General features: G+C 31.8%; 1 protein-coding gene across 1 annotated transcript; it reads right to left on the reverse strand.

The window, feature by feature from the left end:
* Positions 1 to 713: 713 nt before the first annotated feature.
* LOC132755115 (serine/threonine-protein kinase TBK1-like) lies at positions 714 to 25,409 on the reverse strand (the record flags this gene model as incomplete). The annotated part of the gene is given in 17 exon segments (XM_060745913.1): positions 714 to 2,807; positions 3,133 to 3,213; positions 3,463 to 3,662; positions 4,025 to 4,121; positions 4,467 to 4,568; positions 5,525 to 5,641; positions 7,522 to 7,631; positions 8,486 to 8,705; positions 11,194 to 11,344; positions 11,668 to 11,870; positions 18,761 to 18,940; positions 19,249 to 19,359; positions 19,797 to 19,954; positions 20,563 to 20,653; positions 24,064 to 24,154; positions 24,658 to 24,787; positions 25,269 to 25,409. Coding segments are annotated over 17 exon segments (2,292 nt in total), but the record flags the coding sequence as incomplete, so codon positions are not given.
* Between the last annotated feature and the right edge of the window lie 989 nt (positions 25,410 to 26,398).

Consider the following 26,398-nt stretch of genomic DNA (forward strand, 5'->3'; position numbering starts at 1 on the left):
AAAATAAATTCAGTTTCAGAAAGTAGTTGTTTTTTTAATTATCTTGAGTTTCAGTTTTAGCTCCACTATTCAGAGAATAGGGATGCTATTCTATCCACCAATGCATTGGTTTTCTTGGTAACTTGTTTTTCCGTCATATCTCTGTTACTTTTGCTGATTCATGCATCTTACTGCAACTTTGCATAAACTTTGCGTTACAAGCATGCATACAAAGTACATGAAGAAGCTGTGCCGTTATATACTGAATGTCAAGGTCACCAATGTATTGTACTGAGAAGCCTTTATTTTTCTGTCATATCTCTGTTAATATTGCTTAATTATATCTATCTGTAACTTCACATAAGCATTAAATAGGCAGCATGCATACACAATATTCAAAGAGGATTTGTCCATTAAACCCTAGGTCATGATCATGGTCATGGTCACCTGATAGCATGTAAAATGTACAACATGAAGAAATGGAAAAGTGTGACCAAATTTCAAAAACTTTGAACCAAAGCAAAATGTTGATGCACACACAGTCATAAGTGATCTCAAAATCTTACAGAGCTAAAAACGAAGCCTATTGCTTAAGTGCAAAGACAAACACCCGTGTTAAGCATGCACCAAATGTATCATTCGTGATACTATTTGTTCGTACCACTACAATGAGGCCCTCTGTGACAAATCTGCTGAGAATAACGACATTTTATATGCCATAAAATAAACAATAGTTTTGTTTTCAAGTTCTTTTATTTTCAATCTTTACCCAATAATTTTCACTTACATATGACTAATCAAGTGTTTATTATGCCATCAATCTCTGACTTAAGCTGCACAAACAGATCTATAGCTGCAACACATTATAAGGCATTCTCAAGCACAGATGCTTGCGGGTCAGATCCTGCCCCTAACGTGATACGCGTCTGTAAACACTATATCAAAACTATTTTAATATTTATTTAAATACGAATTGGACATTTGTTACAACGATAAAACCATTAAGTACTTTATTGAGACTTGGTGGTATATGGTATTTTTTCATACCGGTATATGTAAAAATTGCTTGAAAACCAGTTTTAACGATGTCCAATTCGTGTTTAAATATTAATATTATTTTAAATAGAGTGTTTACAGGGGCACGTATCATGTTGGGGTATGGGATCTGACCCCCAAGCGTCTGTGTTCTAAAGGACATGTCAGCCATCAGTTGTAGACATATATCTGCGTAGGCATCACTGCAACTAAATTCATTGACCAACAGTATTCTTGGAAAAACACTGAATTTACAAGAATACTGTTGGTCAAAGTTAACAGATCTGACTCAACTGGTTGTCTGTAGTCAGATTTTCCATATACTTCCGGCACAGTGTAAACTATTTCTATTGCAAAAAAGCAAATAAGCAATTGGCAAATAAGCAAATACGTAAACCAGCGGTTAACAAATAAGTAAATTAGCAATTCAGCAATCGGCAAATAAGCAAATTTGTCGTTAAGACTATCAGCCATTGGCAAATAAGCAAATCGGCAATAAGCAAATAAGCAATTCAGCAATTGGCAAATAAGCAAATTGGCATGTCCCTACCGGCATTCCATAATGCACATGCTTTTTACATAAATTTATTAAATACATAATTATATAACAACATATTTGTTTACTTGATTTTTACGAATCAAAATAAAACTAATTAACACAACATGGCATCAACTGCTAATAATAACAGCTTTACATAAAGTTATTAAATACATATATAACAACATATTTGTTTACTTGATTTTTACGAATCAAAATAAAACTAATTAACACAACATGGCATCAACTGCTAATAATAACAGCTTTACATAAAGTTATTAAATACATATATAACAACATATTTGTTTACTTGATTTTTACGAATCAAAATAAAACTAATTAACACAACATGGCATCAACTGCTAATAATAACAGCTTTACATAAAGTTATTAAATACATATATAACAACATATTTGTTTACTTGATTTTTACGAATCAAAATAAAACTAATTAACACAACATGGCATCAACTGCTAATAATAACAGCTTTACATAAAGTTATTAAATACATATATAACAACATATTTGTTTACTTGATTTTTACGAATCAAAATAAAACTAATTAACACAACATGGCATCAACTGCTAATAATAACAGCTTTACATAAAGTTATTAAATACATATATAACAACATATTTGTTTACTTGATTTTTACGAATCAAAATAAACTAATTAACACAACATGGCATCAACTGCTAATAATAACAGCTTTACATAAAGTTATTAAATACATATATAACAACATATTTGTTTACTTGATTTTTACGAATCAAAATAAAACTAATTAACACAACATGGCATCAACTGCTAATAATAACAGCTTTACATAAAGTTATTAAATACATATATAACTACATATTTGTTTACTTGATTTTTACGAATCAAAATAAAACTAATTAACACAACCTGACATCAACTGCTAATAATAACAGCTCTTTCCAGCCAAAATAAAAAGCATTCCATAAGAGACGACGCCGCTCACCGGCGTCGCCAACAACAACAGCAAAACAAACATTCAGAAGAAATGTACATCGATTTCTCAAGTTTTACCTGTATAAGTTATACAACAGTAAAACACCAGTTATGTTTAATTATTCTTAAATGTCTTCTGTGTCAATCAAGTATTTATTTGTCTCTAGTTGCGTCAAAAAAATCCTGATGCAGCATTGGAGTCTGTTGGTTTTGTACATTCAACAGACCTTTTATCACTCTGGAACGATGTCAAACTCAGGCGATTTGTTTCTTGTAACGTTCTGTAAAGTAAAATACAAATCGTTTCATTTGGAGAATCTATATTTAAATATTTATGTTATGCAAGTTTATATTCAATGTACAACAGTTTAATCAAAGCACAAATGGTTTGATATTCAATGGCAAAACTTCAACTTAATGTTACTCACACAATTTGAAAAGTTATAGATTCTAGTTCATGCAAGTGATTCCACATAACCATTTTACCTTGATATATGACTTTAATAAATTTACTTTCATGTTTGATATCTTTTTCATTGGTTGATCAAACTTTATGTGTATATCAGAACTCCACTTAACAACACAAGGAATGTATTTTCTACGTACTTTTTTAATTCAAGCAGTGATTGCGTGTTTGAATCCATTAGAGAATCCAGCTCATATTTCTCTGTTTCATACTTCGTAACCCTGTTAATATAAAAGTATACATGTATATGTTTTATAAATCGGTCATTCATAAATAAGTATCCCCTTTCAAAACTCAAGTAATGTTTTTCTTCTAAATTATCATGACAAAATTGAAATATTAATTATTTATAAACATACAATAAAAGACTGTTAATACAGAACGTGTTTTACGTATTGTAACACTAGGAAAAAAGTGCTCATTCGTCAAACACTGTTGAGATAATACAGTTTATTTGTAAAATAACTTACTCAGACAGAAAGCGCCTCATTGGAAGTGCCTTTTCACCTTTTTCTGTTGCAGAGCCAGATGATGGTTCCGAGATATCTGTTATCTCTGTTGATTCACTTTGATCAAGTTTAGCCTTTTTACGAACAAGATCTGGGCTGTCAACTATTGTCTTGATATTACTTTTCAGTAACTCAGACACAGTGCCATAACACTCATCTATCTAAATACAGTGAAGGTTACAGTTTAATAAATAGTGTTTTCAGAAAAATGTACATTTCTCATTTAAATATTAAAATGCAAAACTTGAGCGAGACTGATCTTGCTGTATACTTGAGACAAAGTTTAAGATTTATGTTGTTTCCTGCATGGTAAGGGATAGTTAAGACTGATAATGACTTGTAAAGTAAGAATCTAATTATTACCGCATATTTTTTATAGCGTATTATATACTTAATATGGCGTATTATATTAACATGGACATGCTTTTATTTTTATCTAAATTTCGTACGGCTATCATAAAACAATAATTCAGTTTTAAAATAGGATGTCTTTCAAACATAGATCAAAACAAGTAGTACATACTTTGTCAAGTTTTTCATTAACTTGTGTCTCACAATCAACAACACATTTTATGTTTGTTTCCACTTTCCCTGTTCTTGTTAAATGCTTCAATAAAACACTGAAACAAAAGAGCTGTAACATGTAACATGTAACATGTGAACAACCTTTATGATACAGGTGTCTTATGATTATTGAAAACATTGTCAATATTTTAAAATAGAAATGTGTGCATATGACACGCTGCTTCCATTTTCCATTTTTGTTCAGTCTACGAAAGGTCAACGTAACAGCAGCACAGCATGACGGTCGGACGGACAGGCAGAGGCAAATCTTTACTCTCTCCCAAGTCGGGGGGGGGGGGATAAAAAAAAAGTCTGTCGTCTCATTTTGATTCCTAAATAACTCAGCTAATTATATTGATTCAATGCATGTAAAAATGAACTAGAATAAGCAAGGATGTTACCTTAAATGCTTGTTAACAGCAACATGGACACGTTTCAAGTTCTCAAGACAATGGCTTTGAAATAGTGACACAATCTTCACGCATAAATCTTCAAGCTTTTGTCTGAAAAAAGATGAACAAAATGAACATTTTAAAAGTTTTTTGCGTTACTGCTATTTGAACAAAATATATATTCACATGTATATACAATAAGCAGGTATACTACAGATCTTTAACCCGCCATTCAAAATAGGTCATTAGCGGTGCAATTAATGATATACATTAAGATATACATTAATTATGAGGAGCAAGTTTTACTTAACAATCAACATTACTTTGAGGAGCAAACATCAATAAATATAATTATGAGAAAGCAAAATAGATACTCCCTGTATTTCACGACATAAATGGCACAATCAACATTTTTTTTCGCAATAGGAAGACCTTTGGGCAGATTATTTACATGTTTGATTTAAATATTCTTGTGTAAAAATCATTTTAACAAATTGATTTTTAAGGACATTTTTTTTACATAATTGCTTTAAAAAAGGTTTGTAAGCTCACTTTCTTTTAGGATCTTGTTCAGGTGAAGTACGTGAATTAATAAATTAAAGATTACGCGTATATCATATTACTAGTCTTTTTGGCTCGAGAAATTTCCATATCTATTTATCGATATGTAAATATAGAGATATGACGCAACGGGTTATACCCATAGTTACTTATCTTAGTCACCAGAGTTATTCAATCGCATATACAATGTACATAATACGTAGTAGTATTTACGTCAATCTGATTATTGAATAAAGACGCGTAGTAAAAAGAAGAGTAGTAAACAACTAATGACCTTCATGATTATATAGTCTGTTTCTTGTACATGTAGTAGCGTATTGTATATTGCAATATTAGTAGCGTAGTAAACAACTAATGACCTTCATGATTATATAGTCTGTTTCTTGTAGTAGCGTATTGTTTATTCCGTAGCTTGTGGCGTACGGATTTTATACAAATACTTGTAACCTTCCTAAAAATATTTTTTTTTTATTTCAAATATGAACAAAATAAATATTTTGTGATACCTTTCGACTTGGTGTATAAATTTTTCATGAGGGAGCAGCTCTCCACATTTCTTATGTTTAGAGAATGTACTTGACACAGTTTGGATACCTTGTCGAATATGTTCAATTCTTGGCAAACTGAAAATAGAAAAACCATGACAAATAAAAACTAAACCATCATACTTTTTTATATGATTATATCTACATATACTATATATTCTAGTAACGACCAGTCAGATATATTTCAATTTCAAATTTAACATTTAGTCCTTAAATGTTTGTGTTTCGATCAGTAAAGACACTAATGTAACAAAGGTAACTTTGGATTGTATTTTCAAACAATCTTTTTTTTAAATTTTAAACAATTCATTAATTTCATTCTAGTCATTAAATTAAATATCTTTAGTCAGAAATGTAGTTTTTTTTTAATCTGTGTTTTATACAAAAAAAATTAATTCTTAGACTTGTCCTCAATGTTTATTTGTTTGATTGGGTTTTACGCCACACCGACAGAGTATAATGTTAGGTCATATGGGGACGTTCGAGCTTTACTTGTGGAGGAAGACCACATGTGCCTCTCTGTGAAACAAACGGGCACCTGAGTAGAACCACCAAGGTTATGTAAGCCAGCTGGATATTATATCAATGTCGATCAACAGAAACAACCTAGTTTAAGTCGCTCTAAAGTATTTCAACTGATTTCATATGGAGGGTTACTTTATAACACTATGACGTTCTCGGAATCTGCAGTTTAAACCAAAGCTAGAACAGTAAAAGGAACAAGGTAGTACATATCTTCTAAATTTACACCATGAGGTAAAACTGTCCTAATATTTTTTTGCATTCACACCATAAAGTAAATACCCATATATTTATGAAAGAAAAGAATGAGGAAGTGTCCGTAACAATTGCTTAAGTAAAGGACACAAACATAAAAATCCCTAAGTTCTTATCATTACGGAAGTAGTGTGTTTACACTAAAATATAATAAACGTGATAACATTTATGAAATCAGAATATGACTGGCTGTCCATGTATGTTTTATGTGTCAATCAGCATATTTTGTTAACATATTCTCTATGTCACTTTTGATATTGTCAGATGTATCACTTGATAACAGCAAAACATACAAAATCGCGATAAAAACACTAAATCTTACTATTTATTTGTATTCATCAAAATAAAATGGGAGAGTAATTATTTTAGTGGAATTATATCGACTTTCCAGCTTTACTGGTACAGAAGTACATCTGACTACAAATACACTAGATGATAAACACATAGCAAACTGGTATAATATATAATATTGCCGGTACAATTAACAGTACAAAAATACAAAAAGACTACAAAAATAATGTCCAGATTCAGAAGTTAACTCCCAATAAGAATCCTTCCATATAACTCTCTACAAACACACGTTTTTTTTAAGTACATTAATTTTGTTTTTGAAGGCATTCGACAAATATTATTTTATAATTTTGTCTAAAACTTGGCTCCCCTTGTAATCTTTAGCCATTATTCAATTATTTCTTTTCGTCATTCAAACGAAACCCATAAATGTTGTGTAGGATTACGGACTAAACCTGTCGTGTTCAACGAATCAAAGCAAAATAATAACAAACCAACATTTAAAGACATAAAAGTGGTAGTTATAACATAGTTTGTTTAGAATCACAACAGATTTTGTAGAACTTGGACAAAACTTTATCATTGCAAAAAAGTTATTTCATTAATGTCCTGTGTCGACGGGAAGAAGACAGCACTAGGAAGTGACAAGGACTCTTCAATAATATCGCGATAATAATCACGATAATAGTCACGATAACGTTATAATTAAACTTATCAACCCGATAGTTTAACAGTACTCAGTTTTTTTGCAAATATTCACGTTTACGTAACAACCTAACATAGCTTAATCAATAAATAGATTTTATACTGATCCTCAAATATGTATTTTTCACATTCTTTTTGGGTTAAGTTAACATGTATTATGTTATCATGATAGAATGAATACCTACCAATAATCGTCGTCATGACAACCCATGTGATCTGTAGGGGTAGATCCCTCCTTCATACGTTGACCAAGCACACTAAGATATAACTTTATCTCTTCACAACGTGTGTTTGTCTACAATAGTAACAATATAAACATTTTTACTCTTTAACAAGAGGGTAGTAAAAACATCAGCATAAACAGTTGTATCACAAAATATAGACAAGAGCTGTAAGTAGGACATGCACGACTTTTCTCAGTGCCTGATAGTAAAACAAGAGCCTGGAAAATGTAGTATTCTCAAAGTTAAAAAAAGTCCATAATTTTGTCGGAATGTATGTTAGAGATATGGGATATAAGACTTCTTAATATGCTTTTCAATAGGAGTGTGAAGTTTCAACCAGTTCCTTTTTCGTAGTTTTGGAGATAACAACTTGCACGCAAAACTTAACCAAAGTGTGACGCCCACACCTGGGTTGGTACAAGAGCTTTCCCTGTTATTCCAATAGTCAAGCTAAAAATGCTTCAGAATGTGTCATCAGATTAATGATAAAAGAAATAAAATTCGATCATCCCCCAGTGTTATTTTTCTATAATCAAAAATATTGCTAGAAATATGGATATCACGTTTTTAGCTTCTTAACACAGTTTAACTCGGTATACCCATACTTTAACTCGCTGTGAAATGACTTAATTACAGCCAATTAAGAAAATAAGAAACCGAAAAGAAATGAGCTGAGCCATAACACAACATAATGGGTTTGCGACCAGCATGGATCCAGACCAGCCTGCGCATCCGCGCAGTCTGATCAGGATCCATGCTGTTCGCTATCAGTTTCTCTACTTGTTATAGGGTTTGTAAGCGAACAGCATGGATCCTGATCAGACTGCGCGGATGCGCAGGCTGGTCTGGATCCATGCTGGTCGCCAACGCATTATGTTGGTTTTGTCATGGCGCGGTTCAAATGGTCATCAAAACATTCAAATACCTTGTTCACCAGGTCACTAATATATCCGCCACCATCACAGAATGTTTCCACGTGAGTTTTGAGTTGTTTGAAAATACCGTTTTCTGAATGCATCATTTCCAGCACGACGTTAGTTTGTGATATTTGTAAACAATCTATTCTCTTTCTGGTAAGACCAAGAGCCTTATCTAACTCAGGGACAACCTTGTCTATTGGACACAGTTTATGTTGAACATACAACCTGAAACCAAAATACTTACATGAAACATTTCTTAATATTGTTTACTTGTAGTATATCGAAAACTGCAATCCCGAAAAAATGTTCAAATCGGCAAAATTGAAAATATCAAATATCGCAGGCTCGGTTTGAGCCTGTTCATGGTCAGTACTGTTAATGCAAAACATCTTTACATTAACACAATCACAAAAGCTACTCAAGCCCAGGAATATCAGTAATTAAGGAAGTAGTTATTAACATTGGCTAGATTCGGGAAGAGAATTATGCCAATTATAAATAAAGGAAGGTTATTAGCGTTATGAGATGATGAAGAGGGTGACAACAGAATGTTACAAACACGCCTACGAGAATATTTGAAAACTTTTATCAATACTTCAAAGAATTACGCCACTTTTTTAGAATTTAGAAAATCTTTGTGATTTGCTTTTTTGTTTTTGTTCTCGTTTTCAGACAGGGGCTCTAGGTCAACGGGGAGTGAGGTCTTTTACGTGTTCTTAGCTCATAAAAAGCACGTGTTGAAAAACACTTTATTTTTATCTGTGTTTATTTGCTATGTAGAATGGAAATAACAGCAGATACGTATGGAACAGAATAATTGCATTTATTCTATCTTGCTTGATGACATTGGAACTTACATTATGCTTAATTCCATCTTGCTTGATGACATTGGAAGGTGCATTATGCTCGATACCATCTTGCTTGATGACATTGAAACTTGCAATATGCTTAATTCCATCTTGCTACATGACATTGGAACTTGCATTATGCTTGATTCCATCTTGCTTTTTGATATTTAAACTTTGCATTATGCTGGATTCCATTTTTCATTATTTCATTCAAACTTTTGTAGTGACCCATTCTTTCATTGAGTGATAACTATTAAACTGGAACGGTGTCTGAGGCTTTGTGGATTATGTTTGATCATCTTACATTATGATAAACAATTAAAACAATGTCTAGCGATTTGTGAACTGTTAAGGGGCGAGAACTCTGTTATCGATATCAACGGATTTTTTTTCCGCGATTTGCCTATCATCGGAATTTTCCGTATAGATACTGCGTACGTACATGCATATGGTATATAAATAAGTTCCAAGCGTTTAATACATAAATTGCAGTGGAAAGACTATAAATACAAGTAGTAAAGGATTATGCAATATAATTTATGTATACAGTCTAATAGAAAAAAATATGCTCGTAAACAGTTATTTAAAGGGGCAGTTATACGCACAGGCTTAAGGGCTGCACCCCCAGGTCATTCCAAAGATACGTTCATGAGCTTGGATGGGATATATACGTGTCAGTTTCATGCAATATTGGTCATAGTGTACACCCTTATCAAAACATATAATGCTGTCATCCAGTTGTTAAGCACCTGCCTAGGTACTGCGAAGGTTTTTATCAAATGACTTGGACATTAGAAAGTATTTATTGGCCTTTTAACTTATTAAATGTCTCAGAGTCTCTAATAGAGGCGAATAGGTATGCAACACATTAAAATATACATGTATAATAAGGAAAGAAGGAAGTTGTTTATTTTTGTAGCATGTGCATAGTCAATTACAAATGTTGGGCATATGTGTGTCTGATTATAGATCAGACATCCCGCATTGCTTAAAATATACTATGCACATCTTTCAGTAATATATTTTTATCACAGAAATTAATTGAACTCTAAAAAATTCTTACTAAATATGTTTTACTTATATAAAAACACATACACACAATGTATAGGAATCTGCTTTCATTATTACGGGCCAAGTAAAGTTGTGCCTGTCTTTAAAAGAAACTTCCATATATTTTTTGTAATAACACTATACATGTATATTCATACTGCCCACTTAAATTACAGTGTAAAGGATTTAAAGCACAATATTTGTGTGAAACCAAATTATATTTATTTAATTTTACAAAAAAAAAAAAAAAAATATCAAGTTTGTACATGTACTGTACTAAGTCGTGGCCATGAGTTACTAAGTCGTGGCCACGAGATAGTTAAGTCGTAGGAACGAGATACTAAATCGTAGCCATGAGATACTTTGTCATGGCCACGAGTTACTTAGTCGTTTAAGTCGTGGGAACGAGATAACTAAGTCGTGCAGACGAGATAATTAACCAATCAGATTAAACCATGATGTTGTAAACTTAGAAAATTTATGTTTAAAAATTTTACGTGCAACATTAATCTTATGTCACGCTATTTTGAAAATACTGAAGTGTTCACTTTGAACTTGATACATATCTTTAGGATCATAAGGCCCGGGTTCAGCTTACTATGTCTGAGGACTGATGAGCTAGCAAACAAAACAAGTATAGAAATGATAACTTGCATTGGACATGGTACTGTTTGTTAGCTGTTCTAACAGATAGATAAACACCAAGGCTTTGCAATTTACATATAATGTGGGTTGACATTACCTTGTTCCTATTCAAGTGGATGCTGGGCTGGTTCTTTTGCGTTTTCTCTGATTTTCCAAGATTCATTACTTACCTAAGATAAAGTTTTGACTCTAATAAGAAATTTTGTAAAGATTGAGATTCCTTGGTCTTCCATTCGATGAAATAAGCGATGGCTGCACATTTCTTAGCAACAGCAGAATCTGAGCTTAGCGACGAATTTACGGTGAAGGACGGAAATGGAGCTGAAAGAAAATAGGTTAATGATGACAAACGTTTCATTTACGGGTCAATCATTTTGTAAAAAAGTATTATCAAAACTGTTGATAAGTTCCTAATACATTTTTTATCATTATTAAAGATTAAGGCCTAGACCTTTATAAATATTTCAGTGCCAATTGTGCACGAATTTCTATATAAGATCGGACCACCTTTGGAAGCAGATGAAAAATTAAATTGTGTAATTTGCAAGCTGACAGTACTTGTGACATAAACAGTTACAGTCGTTTTAAACATGTGCCCTAGAAAAATGAAACCGATGTTTAGTATTACATTGTATTATACTTACGCAAGCTTGAAATAATAATCCTTGGCCATTCATAGTTATCTCTTTCAAATAAAAACAACTGAGCATTTTGGACGGACTTCGGAAAAGTTTGGATTTGTTCATGACTTTCGACGATTTCTTTGAGCTCTGTGTGACCTAAAAGTAACTGGCGATCAGCTGGAATTTCTGTTAAAGAAGCGATCTTCTCTTGTATGTGAGTATAACTGGAATAGGAAAGAAAGGCATTCATTTAACAACATCAGTTGAGACTTTTTCAGTGTTTATTTTCTTTATATAACTACTACCCTAAAACGGTACTGTTCCCAATAGAAAAAAAGACATTTAATTTCCCAATTTCCAATGTTTAAATACCCAAAATGGCTGTTAAAATTCCCACAAGGCCAACTGATTTCTCTGAAATCATTTAAATCCAACATATTGATATAAATTACCACTCAATAGCTCTACCTGGACAGCTGGACAGTGGGAGCTGTTAGCTATCTTTATTCATGATGACTAATCTTATTTGTAGCTGAAAGAATGCATTAAGAAAAAATCCCAATTTAAGTAAAAACAAAAGGGCCATGATGGCCCTGAAGTTTCTCACCTGTATATAGGTCCCCGGAGCGGGGCCAGTTTAAACCCCAGGGCTTTTATTTGAACAATTTTGGTAGACACCAATTAGAAGATGTTTTATGCAAAACATCTAAAGTCTAGCTGGTCAAGTTTTTTCTTTACACAAGTTTCAAGTTTCAAGTTTATTTCAAAGTACATTTGGACAATAATTATGTCCATGCATACACAGTTCATATAACAAACATTCAATACAATCAAATGGTCAATGTCACACTTTATAAAACATATATCATTAAGTTACACAGTATTTTACAATCAGAAAATGTAAACTACAGATAGAATATACTATCAACATGTCTCAATTCATATACTGGTAAATAAATACTAAGGAAAGATACCATCCTATTAATAAGGAAGTAAATCACAAAACAAAACGAAAATAGGTGTATGTAAGATACAGTTATACAGCGTTTGGGACAAACTTTTGATTAACTATAAAGAATAGTGTTTCGAACATCGAAAGCTTTAAATATATACATTGATAAGTTTCTTATTTCTATTTCATTTTCTGAATTCATCAATGTAACAAATTTAGGTATATTTGGTCTTTTCCAAAAGTGTTTTTTTAGATATTTTTTTCGTAAATCATTATATAGAGAACATTCTAAAATAAAGTGAAATTCATCTTCCAAAATAAAAACAATTTTTACATTTCCTATCATCAAAAGGTATAGCAATAGGTTTATTCCACCTGCCGGTTTCAATCTCGAGTCTATGTGAAGAAACACTTAGCCGGGACAGAGCAATTCTAAATTTTTCAATATTAATACAGTTTAAATACTTTTGAAATTTAAAATCTGCAAATATTACATATGTACGAGCTCTAGTTGAGTTATTTATTTCTGAAAACCAATTTTGGATAAAAACATCATTTACTCTTTGTTTTACTAAACTAATAAATACATCTACATTGCCTACGCCTTGAGATAACCATGCATCATTAAAACCAAGCGACTGTAATAAATCTTTAACACTTCTAACCCATGTTTTTTGTTAGGTCTTACCTGTAACTCTCTGTACAATAAATCATAAACTATTTTAACATATTTTATATCTTCAAGCTGTATAATTTTAAGCCAATATTTTATTACACTCACAATTCTTCTGCATTTCAAATTTGTTCTACCTAATTCACCATAAATAAAATTGTTCTGAGTTTGAAGTCTGACGCCTAACATTTTTTTACAAAAATTTAAATGCACTTTTTCTAATTTACAACAATCATATATACCGCTTATCTCTGAAGCATAATTCAAAATTGGTGAGATCAATTTATCAAAAAGGTCTAGTTTATGTTTCACAGTTATACATGGGAATTTAATCAAATCTAGTTGTAATTTATATAATGCCTTCAAAGCCTGACCAGATAATGTTTCAAAAGAAGTATTAAAAGATCCACCAGTTGTAAAGACTACTCCTAGATAAGTAAATTTGTCGGCAATTTCTAAATTTTCTCCTTTATATACGAATGAAATGTTATGTCTTAATCTGCCTTTTCTGAAAATCATTATTTTAGTTTTCTTAATATTTACAGTTAATCTCCACTTATCACAATAATTCTCCAATAACAATAAACCTTTATGTAAGCCTTCTTCTGTTTCAGATAGAATAACGATATCATCTGCATATAAGAGTAAAAACAATTTTAAGAAACCTAAATCAACTCCTTCAAATTTATTCATAATAAAATATTCTTCTATATCATTAAGATACATGGCGAACAAAAAAGGTGATAAAGACTCTCCTTGGGGGGGCGCTGTCAGGAGAAATGTCTGCCTTGATGTTATTTAATCTAAGAAAAGATTAAGTAATAAATACTAGAACCAATTTCCAAGATATGGAGGCTGGGCAGCACCGCCTGACATAAAAGTGAAATATTCTCAGTTGGAAAACTAGCATGTAATTGTTTAGTTAACACTATCTTTTTTTAGGTATTTTTATCCTTTTCTATTCCAAACCAATATATACATGTAAACAACAAACTCTGATTATTATTTACACCCAAAACAAAGAACTCTGATCATTATTTACACCCAAAACAAACACACATCATTTATCAGCCACTTATACGAAATATCTTTCGTCGTATACGTCTTTTATACGAAACAAAACAAGACACCTGGCGAGCCCAAGCTCTAAACAACTTATGATTAACAAATCAATAAAATCACTACAAAATGAAGAACACAAAACTGAATATTTTTACAACTCTAAGATATAGTATAATCCACAAACATTCATCCAACAATATTAACTTCACACAATCTAATCAGCATCAGAAAACAACTTAAACTAAAGCACCCAATATTTACATATATCCTCAAAACAAAGCAGCAACTAATATAACCTTGACAATACCAAACATTCAACCAATATCAACCAATTATATCTTCACAAATAGATATAACTCAACAACCTAAACAACTAATTACAACCAATAAACCCTGATCAATTAAGATCACCACAATTATATTCAACCACTTCAACAAACCAACAAAACTGACTTCAAAACAACAAAATTCTCTTCAAAACAACAAAATTCTTCTCCCAATAAAAAAAATAACCCCTCACACTATAAGCGTGTGTCTCCTAACTGATGTAAAATCTCTCTCTAAACGCGCATATTTGCTAGCTGAAACGATTTGACATTTAAACATGTATACATATTTTATACTCCCAGCAACAGGTTTATAAATGAAACTTTACATTGAAATATGATACACTTCAGTGTATCCTGACTCGTTGTAAAAAAACTATCTACAGTGAAACTGTGATTATTCTGACAGGCGCCTAACACACATGAAAATTCTTCACTCAAAACATTTTGATATTTTATTCTGGATCTTACACTTTCGTACATTGATTTAATAACGTCTAACATTTTTCCTCTTACACCATATTTAATTAATTTAAACCATATAATATCTCTAACTAAATAGTCAAAAGCCTTAGTAAAATCAACAAACGCAGCATATAGTTTCTTATTGTTATTCAACATATACGTAATAAGGCCGTGCAAAACAAAAATGTTATCTATGGTTCCCATTTGTTGTCTAAAACCGGACTGAGCTTCAATGTAGACGTGATATTTTTCTGCCCAAGTATTTAATCTATCATTTAAAATTTTTGTAAATAATTTACCAAAAGAACTTAGTAAAGTAATTCCTCTATAGTTACTTGGATCATTAATGTCACCCTTTTTATGAAGCGGTACTATAAAGCCTTCGGTCCATTGTTCCGGAAAGTAACCTAAATCAAATATTTTATTAAAAAGATTATTTAGAGTATTAACAAAATGAGTTGAACAGGAACCGTATTTAAAAAATTCATTTAATAAGTAGTCGGAACCTGCTGATTTCCCAGAGTTTAAGTTTTTTACATGCTTTTATTATTTCCAGGTTACTAAATGGTATATTTAACTCAGAAAACATAATATTTAATTCACCATCCAAGTACCTATTATTAAAATATAAAACATCTTCATCTGGTTGATAAAAAACTGAATCAGGATCATTTATAGCTTTAAAATAACGCTGAAAATCATTCGATGACAAACTACAATTATTACAACAGTACCTCTGAGCATCTTCCAGTATGCTTTAGCATTCAAAATACGTTCATTTTCAAGTTTTTTAGACTGATCTTTATCATAAAAGAATTTCTTTTTTCTAACAGTTTTTTTATATTCATCCCTGGCCTTTACCATAGCTTCCCTGTTTTCATCACATGAATAATTTCTGAACATATTTAAACATCTATAATAATTCTGTTTCAAATTTTTACACTCTCCATCAAAATAAGGCACATTTACATTGGTAGGCTTTTTTGGGTTTGAATTTATTCTCTTTTTAAACAAAGGGGAGCAAATATCGTCTAAAACATTACATAATTTTTTCAAACTATCATTTATATGCGAACTATTTTCTGCAATTATAATATCTTGGGAAATAGTTTTAAGATTTTCTTCAACATTACGACTTGACATAATATTAATATATTCTCCTTGCTTATTGTTGTCCCATTTATACATGAAAGGAACACCTTTTTCATTTTTATCATCTTCTACCGTATGAATAGTATTTAAATTCATATTACATTTTAAGCTAAATTCAACAACACAATGATCAGATAAAATATTTGGATCTTTTACTTCAAACCTATGTATATACTTAAAAAAACTACTTTCACATAAAACATAATCAATTACACTACTACCTTGAATATTCACACATGTACATTTACCAATGTTTTTATCTACACCACATCTACCATTCAATACTCTTAATCCGGTAGATTTACAAAAATTTAATAATAACTTTCCGTACTCATTAATTTTTTTATCTTGACTCTTTCTTGGTAATATTTCATCAGGTACATAAAAATCAGGCAATAAATCTGCCAAATGAAACGGCTCATCTTCAACATAATCTGCCTTTTCTCCAATTCTAGCATTAAAATCTGCTGTTATAATAAACTGACAATTCCCCTCATAAATAGTTTCAAATTCCAACATGTCATTAATAATAAGATCAAAAATAGACTCATAAGTTAGAAATTCCCTAGTACTACCTTGTGGTGTGTTGTATGCTAAACATAATAACATGTCAAAGTCTGTATTGCATAAACATTTATCTATTTTAAGCCAAATTATACAGTCGTCTGTTTTCTTTAAAAAAGTCACATATTTACTTAACGTGTCGCGCACATATATAATTATACCCCCGCTATTTCTTTTAGCTCCCTTTGATTTGTATTTCCTATTCAAAATATATGATTGGAAATTTTTAACGTTATAGTCAAAAACGTCACTTGACCAAGTCTCTGTAAACAATAATATATCGTTTTCCGAAAAAAGATTAATCATTTCAGGGGAGTTTAATTTATCGTAGCTTTTCCCTATTAACCCCTGTACGTTTAATAAACATAGTTTGACCTCACTTTGTCCCAATACGCTGTCCTACTTTCTGACGTGACCCTCATTCTCATTGGCTGACGAATCATTTGATCTCGTGTTGACATGTTTATTTTTATCCGCTGGTTTTCCGATGTTCGCGTGAGATGATTCATTTGTTCGTCCATTGATGACCAACCGTCTCTCGTTACCCCAATTTCTATTACCGGTATTCAGGTTATTTTTAGCACTATTTACATCAACATGTATATTTGGGTTTTCTGACGCGTGTGATTTCTTTTGATTTGATTTATTTCTGGATTTATTTTGTTTTCTGGTTGAGGATTACACATATAGTTAAAAACAATGACACACCTGGGGCAGGGCCAGTTTGGACCCAAGGGCCTTTATTTTAAAAAAAAACTTTTGTAGACACTTACTAGAAAATGTTTCATGCTTAATATCTGAACTCTAGCTATTCGGGTTTTTTCAAAGAAGATTTTTAAAATTTTTGCTATACACATATAAGGAAAATCAATGTCCCCCGGGGCGGGGCCAATTTTGACCCCAGGGCTTTTATTTGAACAAACTTTGTAGACACTCACTAGAAGATGCTTCGTGCTTAATATCTAAACTCTAGCTATTTGAGTTTTTTCAAAGAAGATTTTTTAAGTTTTTGTTATACACATATAAGAAAAATGAATGACCCCCGGGGCGGGGCCAATTTTGACCCCAGTGCTTTTATTTGAACAAACTTGGTAGACATCCATAGAACATGTTTCGTGCTAAATAGCTAAGCTCTAGCTCTTTTGGTTCTTTAAAAGAAGATTTTTTAAGTTTTTACTATATGCATATAGGGAAAATCAATGACCCCCTGGGGCGGGGCCAATTTTGACCCCAGGGCTTTTATTTGAACAAACCTGGTAGAAACCCATTAGAAGATGTTTCATGCTAAATATCTTAGCTCTAGCTCTTTGGGTTCTTTAAAAGAAGATTTTTTAAGTTTTTACTATATGCATATAGGGAAAATCAATGACCCCATGGGGCGGAGCCAATTTTAACCCCATGGCTATTATTTGAACAAACGTGGTAGACATTCACTAGAAGATGTTTCATGCCAAATATCTAAGCTCTAGCTCTTTGGGTTTTTTAGAAGAAGGTATTCAAAGTTTTTTCTTTTGGTTGCCATGGCAACCAGAGTTCTGCATGGAATGGAATTCTTTGAACACCTTTGTTAAGGCTTCACACAAGGAACATCCCTGTGAAGTTTCATTATGATCTGCCTTATGGTTTCATTGTAGATGTCGTTTTAAAAGTGTGAACGAACGACGTACGACGCACGAGAGACGACGGACGAAGAGTGATCCTAATAGCTCACCCTGAGCATATGCTCAGGTGAGCTAAAAACGCATTTTTGTCCCAACCAGTCTGGTACTGGCACCAATCCCAAAGTAGAGAAAAAAACGCTGTTTCTTCTTACTTTTAGGACCCACTAGTAATACATCCAGTTGCAAAAAAAATGTGTGCATCTGGTTCAAATTAAGTAAATACATGTATTGACAAGAGTGAATGACATAAACCTATTACCAGTCTGTTTTATGGAGATACAGAATTGTCTGGGTGCCAGTCTGGGCACAGAACATTTTAAGCGTCTTCATCTGTATGACGTCATTAACTGCGATGAAATACTGATCAAACGTCATTGCACGAGCCGTATTTATTTCAAACAAGGCAGCTAAAATTGGCTCTATAAGTTTTCTTAATCCCCTAAAAAAGGCAAAAAACAAATATGAATGAGGCAATGTGGTCACTTAAGAAAAACGACATAAATTCATATATTAGAAATTGCTAAGACTGGGACAGGGTCGTAATTTAAACAAAACTTCACCCGCTTTAACGTTAATAATTAGATGTTAATATAAATTAGCTTAAAGAATTACATAGATCTAGTTGAATGGTGTGCATTTAGAATTTTTATAAGTTCTGTAATAAAAACTCTGGTTTTACTATAAAAACAAACTTATGAATATGTGTTCATATGACAATAATATAAGTAACATTTCAGTAAGCCTAACCTGGATATATAACAGTTGTCAGGTAAATTTTGAGACCTATCTATAGGTCCATTTTGATCTCTTTGTATACCGGACACATCACCTGACCGTCTACCTGCCATGATCTCGAACCTACAAATTTCAAATAAAATTATAAGTTAAGATCTGTTTCAAAGGGATATTCAAGCGTTATTAAAGCAATTAAAAACATGTTCTATTTTGACAAAACAATACATAATATATAGTTATCAACCATTGCAAGAGAACATAAACAATTAAACCGCGTGTATTGTCCTTTTGTTTGATATAATTAATTTCTATATATAATATTTTAAATCTAAAGGAATATGAAACTAGATCTTTTATAAAAAGAAATGTCTTTTCTTTGCACTAAGAAGGCGTAAATGCGAATGTGTGTGTGTGGGGGGGGGGGGGGGTAAAAATACTGTATAATTAAAACTGAAAACAACAAAGCAATTCACTTATGTTTATTTTCCTACTGTAACCTCCTAAAAGGCCTTTTTAAATATTTTCTTAGTATTTCTAACTAATCTTAAGTGACCTCTTACATCATACGAGAGTCATTCCTGCCCCCAAACGCTTGAAATGGGAGTTTTCCGGTTGCTACGTGATATATCGTCACAGCCATGCTCCAAAGGTCAACCGATGATGTAAAATGCTGTTGACCCGGTTGACGTAACACGGCCCTTTGAAACATGTCCGGGTGCTAAAGAGTAAAATCATCCAGTTCAAACACTAATCTAAAAACCAACGCACTTTGCACCTGGTCAGCATGATTGTGTAGACAAACAAGGAAAGTAATTGCTTATCACAAGTAAAGAAGTCATGAGACATTGTATCATCATTATTTAACACTGAATAATAAACCTTTCTTACATTCTTCATGATTTTCACTATCAAATGATAATTAAAAATTTGTTGACCCATAGATGATTTACATATACTTATGTTAGAAATCGGGTAACATAAACCCCAGTCGTCCATTGTTTAAAAGTAATACAGAATATATTGGAGGTGTATTAGGTGTGCAATGTATATGCAAAATCATGGAATGGTTTACACTATAATGAGAATATATTTCCATTTAAGTATTTAATATTTAAATTTATATATTTTTGTCTGTGCGAAACGTTTCTGTCACAGTCTCACACTTTTTGCCACACTATTGTCACACTTTTGTTACCCTAGCTGTCACTGAACGTGATTCTAGTCATAGGCCGACACAAAAGTTTCATATCATTGAAATTTGAAAGACCATTAATCAATAAGAAAGACATAATTATATAATGACAAATTAATAAAGATAATATTTACAATATATTCTTCTGTTCCATAAATAGACATAAAGGTTTCATCTTCCCCTAACTCCTTTGCGGCTCCGAAATCAGTTAATATGTATACTGGGCTGAAAACAATATGAGCTTGTTTCTCTGTCAACACGGTAACTATGTATACAACAAAGAAATGAGTCAGGAAATATTTCCCCAAGATTTCAAATCTTATCCCCTACAAAGGCAATAACAAAAGAGTACATATACACACCTATTAGATATTCTAACATAATTATGATATTACAACAAATGTGCCAATATTTTATTTTATTAAGGAAATTAACTTTCTGGATAAGTCATAAAAGATGCACTGCACTTAGTCCTTCCCATTTAAACTTTTTTTTTATATGTTTCTGTATTGTCGGGCACAAATAATAAACACATATATTATAGATTAGGTTTAACTAGGTGCAAATATATGAGCTCATAATGCACTCAACGTATGCAATAACAGAGGTGGACATTAAAATATGTATTGGTTAAAAGTTTGAATGTTTTTTGGGGGATAATATTTAACGTAGGAAAAAAGAACAAATATTTCTGTTCTCCACACCAATCTCGAATATTAATATTCTATTACATTATTAACCCTTTCTTAAATTTGCTTTCCTGTTTTTTTTGTTTTTTTTTTCATTAACCCTTTACCACATATATACGCGAAACAACGCACTTTCGACCCCCCCCCCCCTTATTTAGGTCTCAAATAGTTAAAAAATGTCCTATTTGGGCCCCAAACATAAGTTTTCGTTTGAGAAATGTTGCTAAAAAAATTGAGCACTTTTTCGGCGCCGCCCCCATCCAGAAGATACATCAGGGGGTTGCCAGAAGAGGGATTTGCCTCCTTCTGTTAGGGGGTTTGAAGGGGGGCGGAGTCCCCCTCATCGCCAAGAAAATTTTGGACTTGTGAGAGGCTAAAAATGACCCCAGGTCGATCATAATGTAACGTTTGACCAACGCTGAAAAGCCCTTGACTCTATCTCAATCCCTTGAGAAGTTGCTGCACTTTGAATAAATTTTGATGGAAAAAATCGAGGCAAAAAAGTGATTTTTGGCAATTTTGAGATGTCCCCTCGTTGCCATGGTAACAGGAAATTTAAGACTGAGCATGTCGTTACAAAGGCAATGGTCCAGTCAACATTTGTGCCAAGTTTGATTAGTATTGAAGCATTTTTAATAGTTTCATAGCAGTTTGAACTTGTAACAGGAGGCTTTTCAGTGAAAACGGCCATGTTTCACAATATGCTCATGGGGGAAAGGGTTAAAATAGTGTATCAGCAGAAAAACAGAAAAGCGATACACTCACATGACCCTGAAAACGCCTGAATCTACCAGGACGTTATATCAAGTATGAATAATTTAACCACGCCCCCCCCCTATGTGTCAGCTTAGAACTATTCATTCATGTGTTAATATGTTGTAACTATGTTGTCAATGAAAACAAAAAAATATTTCAATTTATTGGTCTTAAAAAATCAGACTATAGGAGTCATTAACTAAAAATTGACAATGAGTCTACCTTATTATAATATCTATTTATATCTATTTAGGTCAGTATGTATCGTATTTAAATTTGTACACGAAGAGTAAAAAAACTGGTTTAGTTATGTTTGGTTTAGTTCTTTATTTCGGTTATTTTGTTTATTGGTTAAAGTAAACATCAAAATGTTTATTGGTTAAAGTAAACATCAAAATTCATATTCAATATTTCAAAATATTACAAAACATAACATACTCGCCGTCAACAATGTACGTAGTGTGTCATGTAACTAGGCCATGTCATAAAGTAGAACGCCTGTCATATGATTAGTAGCGGCATGTGGGAAATTATTATTTAATATTTTAAAATGGTAAAGGCTTTTAAGATCGTATAAAGGGACTCTCAGGCAAGGAATCCCAATCAAATCAATTTATGTTATACGTCTTGTTTCTCTGTCAACACGGTAACTATGTATACAACAAAGAAATGAGTCAGGAAATATTTCCCCAATATTTCAAATCTTTTCCCCTACAAAGGCAATAACAAAAGAGTACATCTACACCTAGATATTCTAACATATGATATTACCATAAATGTGCCACTATTTTATTTTATTAAAGGAAATTAACTTTCTGGATAAGTCATAAAAGATGCACTGCACTTAGTCCTTCCCATTTAAACTTTTTTTTATATGTCTCTGTATTGTCGGGCACAAATAATAAGCAAATATATCAATTTTTATAATGACAATATTTTCCCTGCCCACATTTAAAGAACATAGTACTTTTCCATCATGACATAACCCAGAAGTTATAAATAATCATGTATTTCTACAAGTAAAATGGTTTCCTGCGGTGAACATTTTAATGATATAAAGATATTTCATTTAACTAGTTTCAACATTATTTGGGGGGAATAAATAAACATTTGTATCAGGAATATAGTTGACAATTGAATAAACAATCAATATTGAAGAAGGTCTTTGGAAACTGGTGACCGTTGAAGACCGGAGAAGGTTGAACATAAAATAATTATTTCTTTTTAAGAAAATGCATAAATAGGCCTACCATTTTATGAATAATTCCGAGCAAACAAAGAATAAAGTGAACACACAAGTTTACGCAGAAAATATCTCTATTTATTATGGCAGATGCCACTACGAATATTTTAATTTTGTAGATTTTCAGTATAAACAATTTATTGTTTGTAAAATTTGATAGATATTAAAGAAACATTGATAATTTTCAAATACTACATTCAAGTTTTTCCACCTTAAACGGTAAAATAATTATAGAAAATTAGAAATATCCCGTAATAGTTTTTGTTCTTAATTAGGTGTAATTCGGACTAATTCCCTACATGTAAATCCGTAACGTACCGGCAAACGGTATTTAGCTAGGTTTTCGAAAAGGTCTATTAACCAATTATGTACGGTTTACAGATCACATGCTCCTCCATGTACCAAAAACAGGTCACGTGCTCCTCCATGCCTCAAAAGTTAAACGCGTACCAATACCCCTGGAGACCGCAGGGAATAACACAGAGTTCTAAATTTCTAAGTAATCCAAAACAAAAAACAAAACAAGAAACATGTTGAAATACTGTAATATGTTGGGAAATACATTGTACTAATTTTCCAGTGTGTCGCTAAACTTGTTTTACTAGAATTACTTCTTGAGTACATATACCATTTTGAATTGTATGCATGCTTTATAATGATTTTAACAAATTATATGTACACTCAACAATTTTGTAAATCTAACACTGGCCATGCTAAATATCTCTATGGGCTGTGTAAATTTTTTTAACCTGGACATAATCATCATTTTTAGAGAAATGTTCAAAATGTTATTGGCAGAATCACATATCTGACTAATTTTGGTGTGTTTTGGTCACATGGCTAGATACTTTAAAGATAAAATATAGATTATATTCATAAAATGCATTATAAATGATTGAGAGACACCTGTATTTTCTGTCTGTCTGTCTGTTAAATACATGACTCACCTCCCATCTTCATCAACTTTTTTCATTATATTTCCAGGCTTAATATCTCTGTGAATTACCCCTTTTTGATTGAGGTATTTCAGACCACTTGCTGGAATGATATAAAAAACAAGCATTTCAGTATGTCCTATTCCACTTAAAAAATCACGCTCAAAAGTCTTAAAACATAAAATTTGAATTTCTTACATAGATAAGTTGGGACACTTAACAAAGAATGATATACAAAACATAATTAAGAAATATATTCAGAAATGAATTGAAAATCATATTTTTGTACTATTTTTAGCCCAGTTTGAGTGAAAAGAGTTGCAAGGCTTTCCATTTTAGGTCATTTTTCACATCTAGAATAATTGCTTTATGCTAACGGAGCAAGCAAATGATCTGAAAATCTGCACACAAGCTATTGGTCTAGACCTACATCAAATAGAATGTTTATCTCGAAGAAATATTTTCAGTCTGGTTATGTCAAAAAAACCTCAATGGAGTCCCTTTGAGCATTAAAATAACTAAAGAATAGTGTATACTTGATTCAGATTGAACTCTTTAATATAGTACTCTATTTATCACATGTACAAAGCTTGCATTATTACTTACTTATATCTTTCAGAAACGTTAGAAATTCTTTTTCCTGGAAACCAAATCCGTTTTGAGGTTGTTCTAAAAGGTTATATACACTGCCACACTGACAGTATGGCATAACAATAACATACTGACCCGATCCAATCTGAAAAAAAATATTACAAAATTACATTTACAACATTACTTTACCATAATATAAAGTTATTACCTATTTCCCTGGACACAAAATTTCATATCCTTCAAATCTATTCAGAATTGTTTAAAAAAGAGTCAGCAATAAAAATTTGTCACTAAGAACTTATATAACACATAATTTAAAGTCATGCTTTTTGAAATATGTTCACCTTTAGCTGAATTAATATCAATTTATGTATAAATTTTGAATCATTGTGCCATAATAAATTGCTAAATATGTTATAAATCAATTAAAAATGATATCGTTTTACCACTCTTTAAACAATTTGGTTGTTAGTTTTCTTCAATAAAGTACAAAAACCTTGGTTACTGCTTCTTTAGTTTACGTATCTACTGACACCATTTCCAGTACTATTGAATATTTTCATATTTAAAGCAAAGTATCTCCATACTGAAATTAAACAATTCAACTGATTAAAGAAATATTTTACCTCACTCTCACATGCAAAGAGTTGCATGACATTCCTATGGTCAACCGATTTCAGGAGTTCGGTCTCTCGAAGTCTCGCCTGCGTAATTTGACGAGAGTCAACATTTGAAAATACTTTGATAGCAACCTGTTGGCCATTTTTCTGCAACCAGAAATTAGAGATAAACTTTTTAACATATTAGTTTAAGTTCAACCTGTACAAAACTCTTGTGAAAGCATCTTTGAATGTTTATTAAATTGTATTAATATAACATAATCTTATTGATTAATACAATTAAGTCAAAATGTACTGTATATGTTAAAGGTATTCATTAACATAATTTCATTTTTCAACAAGTATAGTAAATTAAGTACATATTATTACTGATATGTACAAGAAGATTTTCAATCAAAGTCAAATCAGTTAACTAAAAGACCAGGACAAGACAACATGTGGACAACATGTTGTTCTTTTATTTCTCCATCTAAACAGCTAAGAGTATAACCATGGAATTACCTGTGACAATGATAAACAGAATCATTTATACCATTACTTAAGATTGATCTCTCAATATATATACAGGACTGAATAATATTTTTGGCAATAAGATAACATATTATTAAATATCATAATTCATATCCCCTCACAATTATATTTGTATTGTTAATTTCCCATAGACCAATGTGAGTTATTCTTTCTTTAAATTCAAGTGTACCATGTGACTAAAAATTTTGCACTGTTAACTTACATTGGTAACAATACTTATAATTTCACAGTAATAATATGAAAAAACCTATAGAAACAGTATCCTAAGGAAGTATTAATTTTGTTTAGAATAATAAACAAGAAAAGCATTGGGGCGACGCCAAAAGAATTTGATCCAGGTTTGCACCTAAATACTTAACAAAAGGTGTGTACTTTATAGCAGTACCATTTCATGTGACCTGGAAGCTTGGCCCAGTTTAAGTTGAAACTTAAACCAAAAAGAATAGACTCTGTCTTGCCAAGATGCAAAGACAATTTATAGTCAATAAACCAATCTTAAGATTTACTTTACCAGATACAATGATACCTGAGTCATCATCATATAATGACAGGCACAAGTATCACACCTGGAAGAAAAAAAATATGACCAGATTAATAAAAAATCT

Source organism: Ruditapes philippinarum, unplaced genomic scaffold (genome assembly GCF_026571515.1).
Source record: "Ruditapes philippinarum isolate M1 unplaced genomic scaffold, ASM2657151v2 ctg5715_1_1_1_1, whole genome shotgun sequence".
Taxonomy (NCBI): domain Eukaryota; kingdom Metazoa; phylum Mollusca; class Bivalvia; order Venerida; family Veneridae; genus Ruditapes; species Ruditapes philippinarum.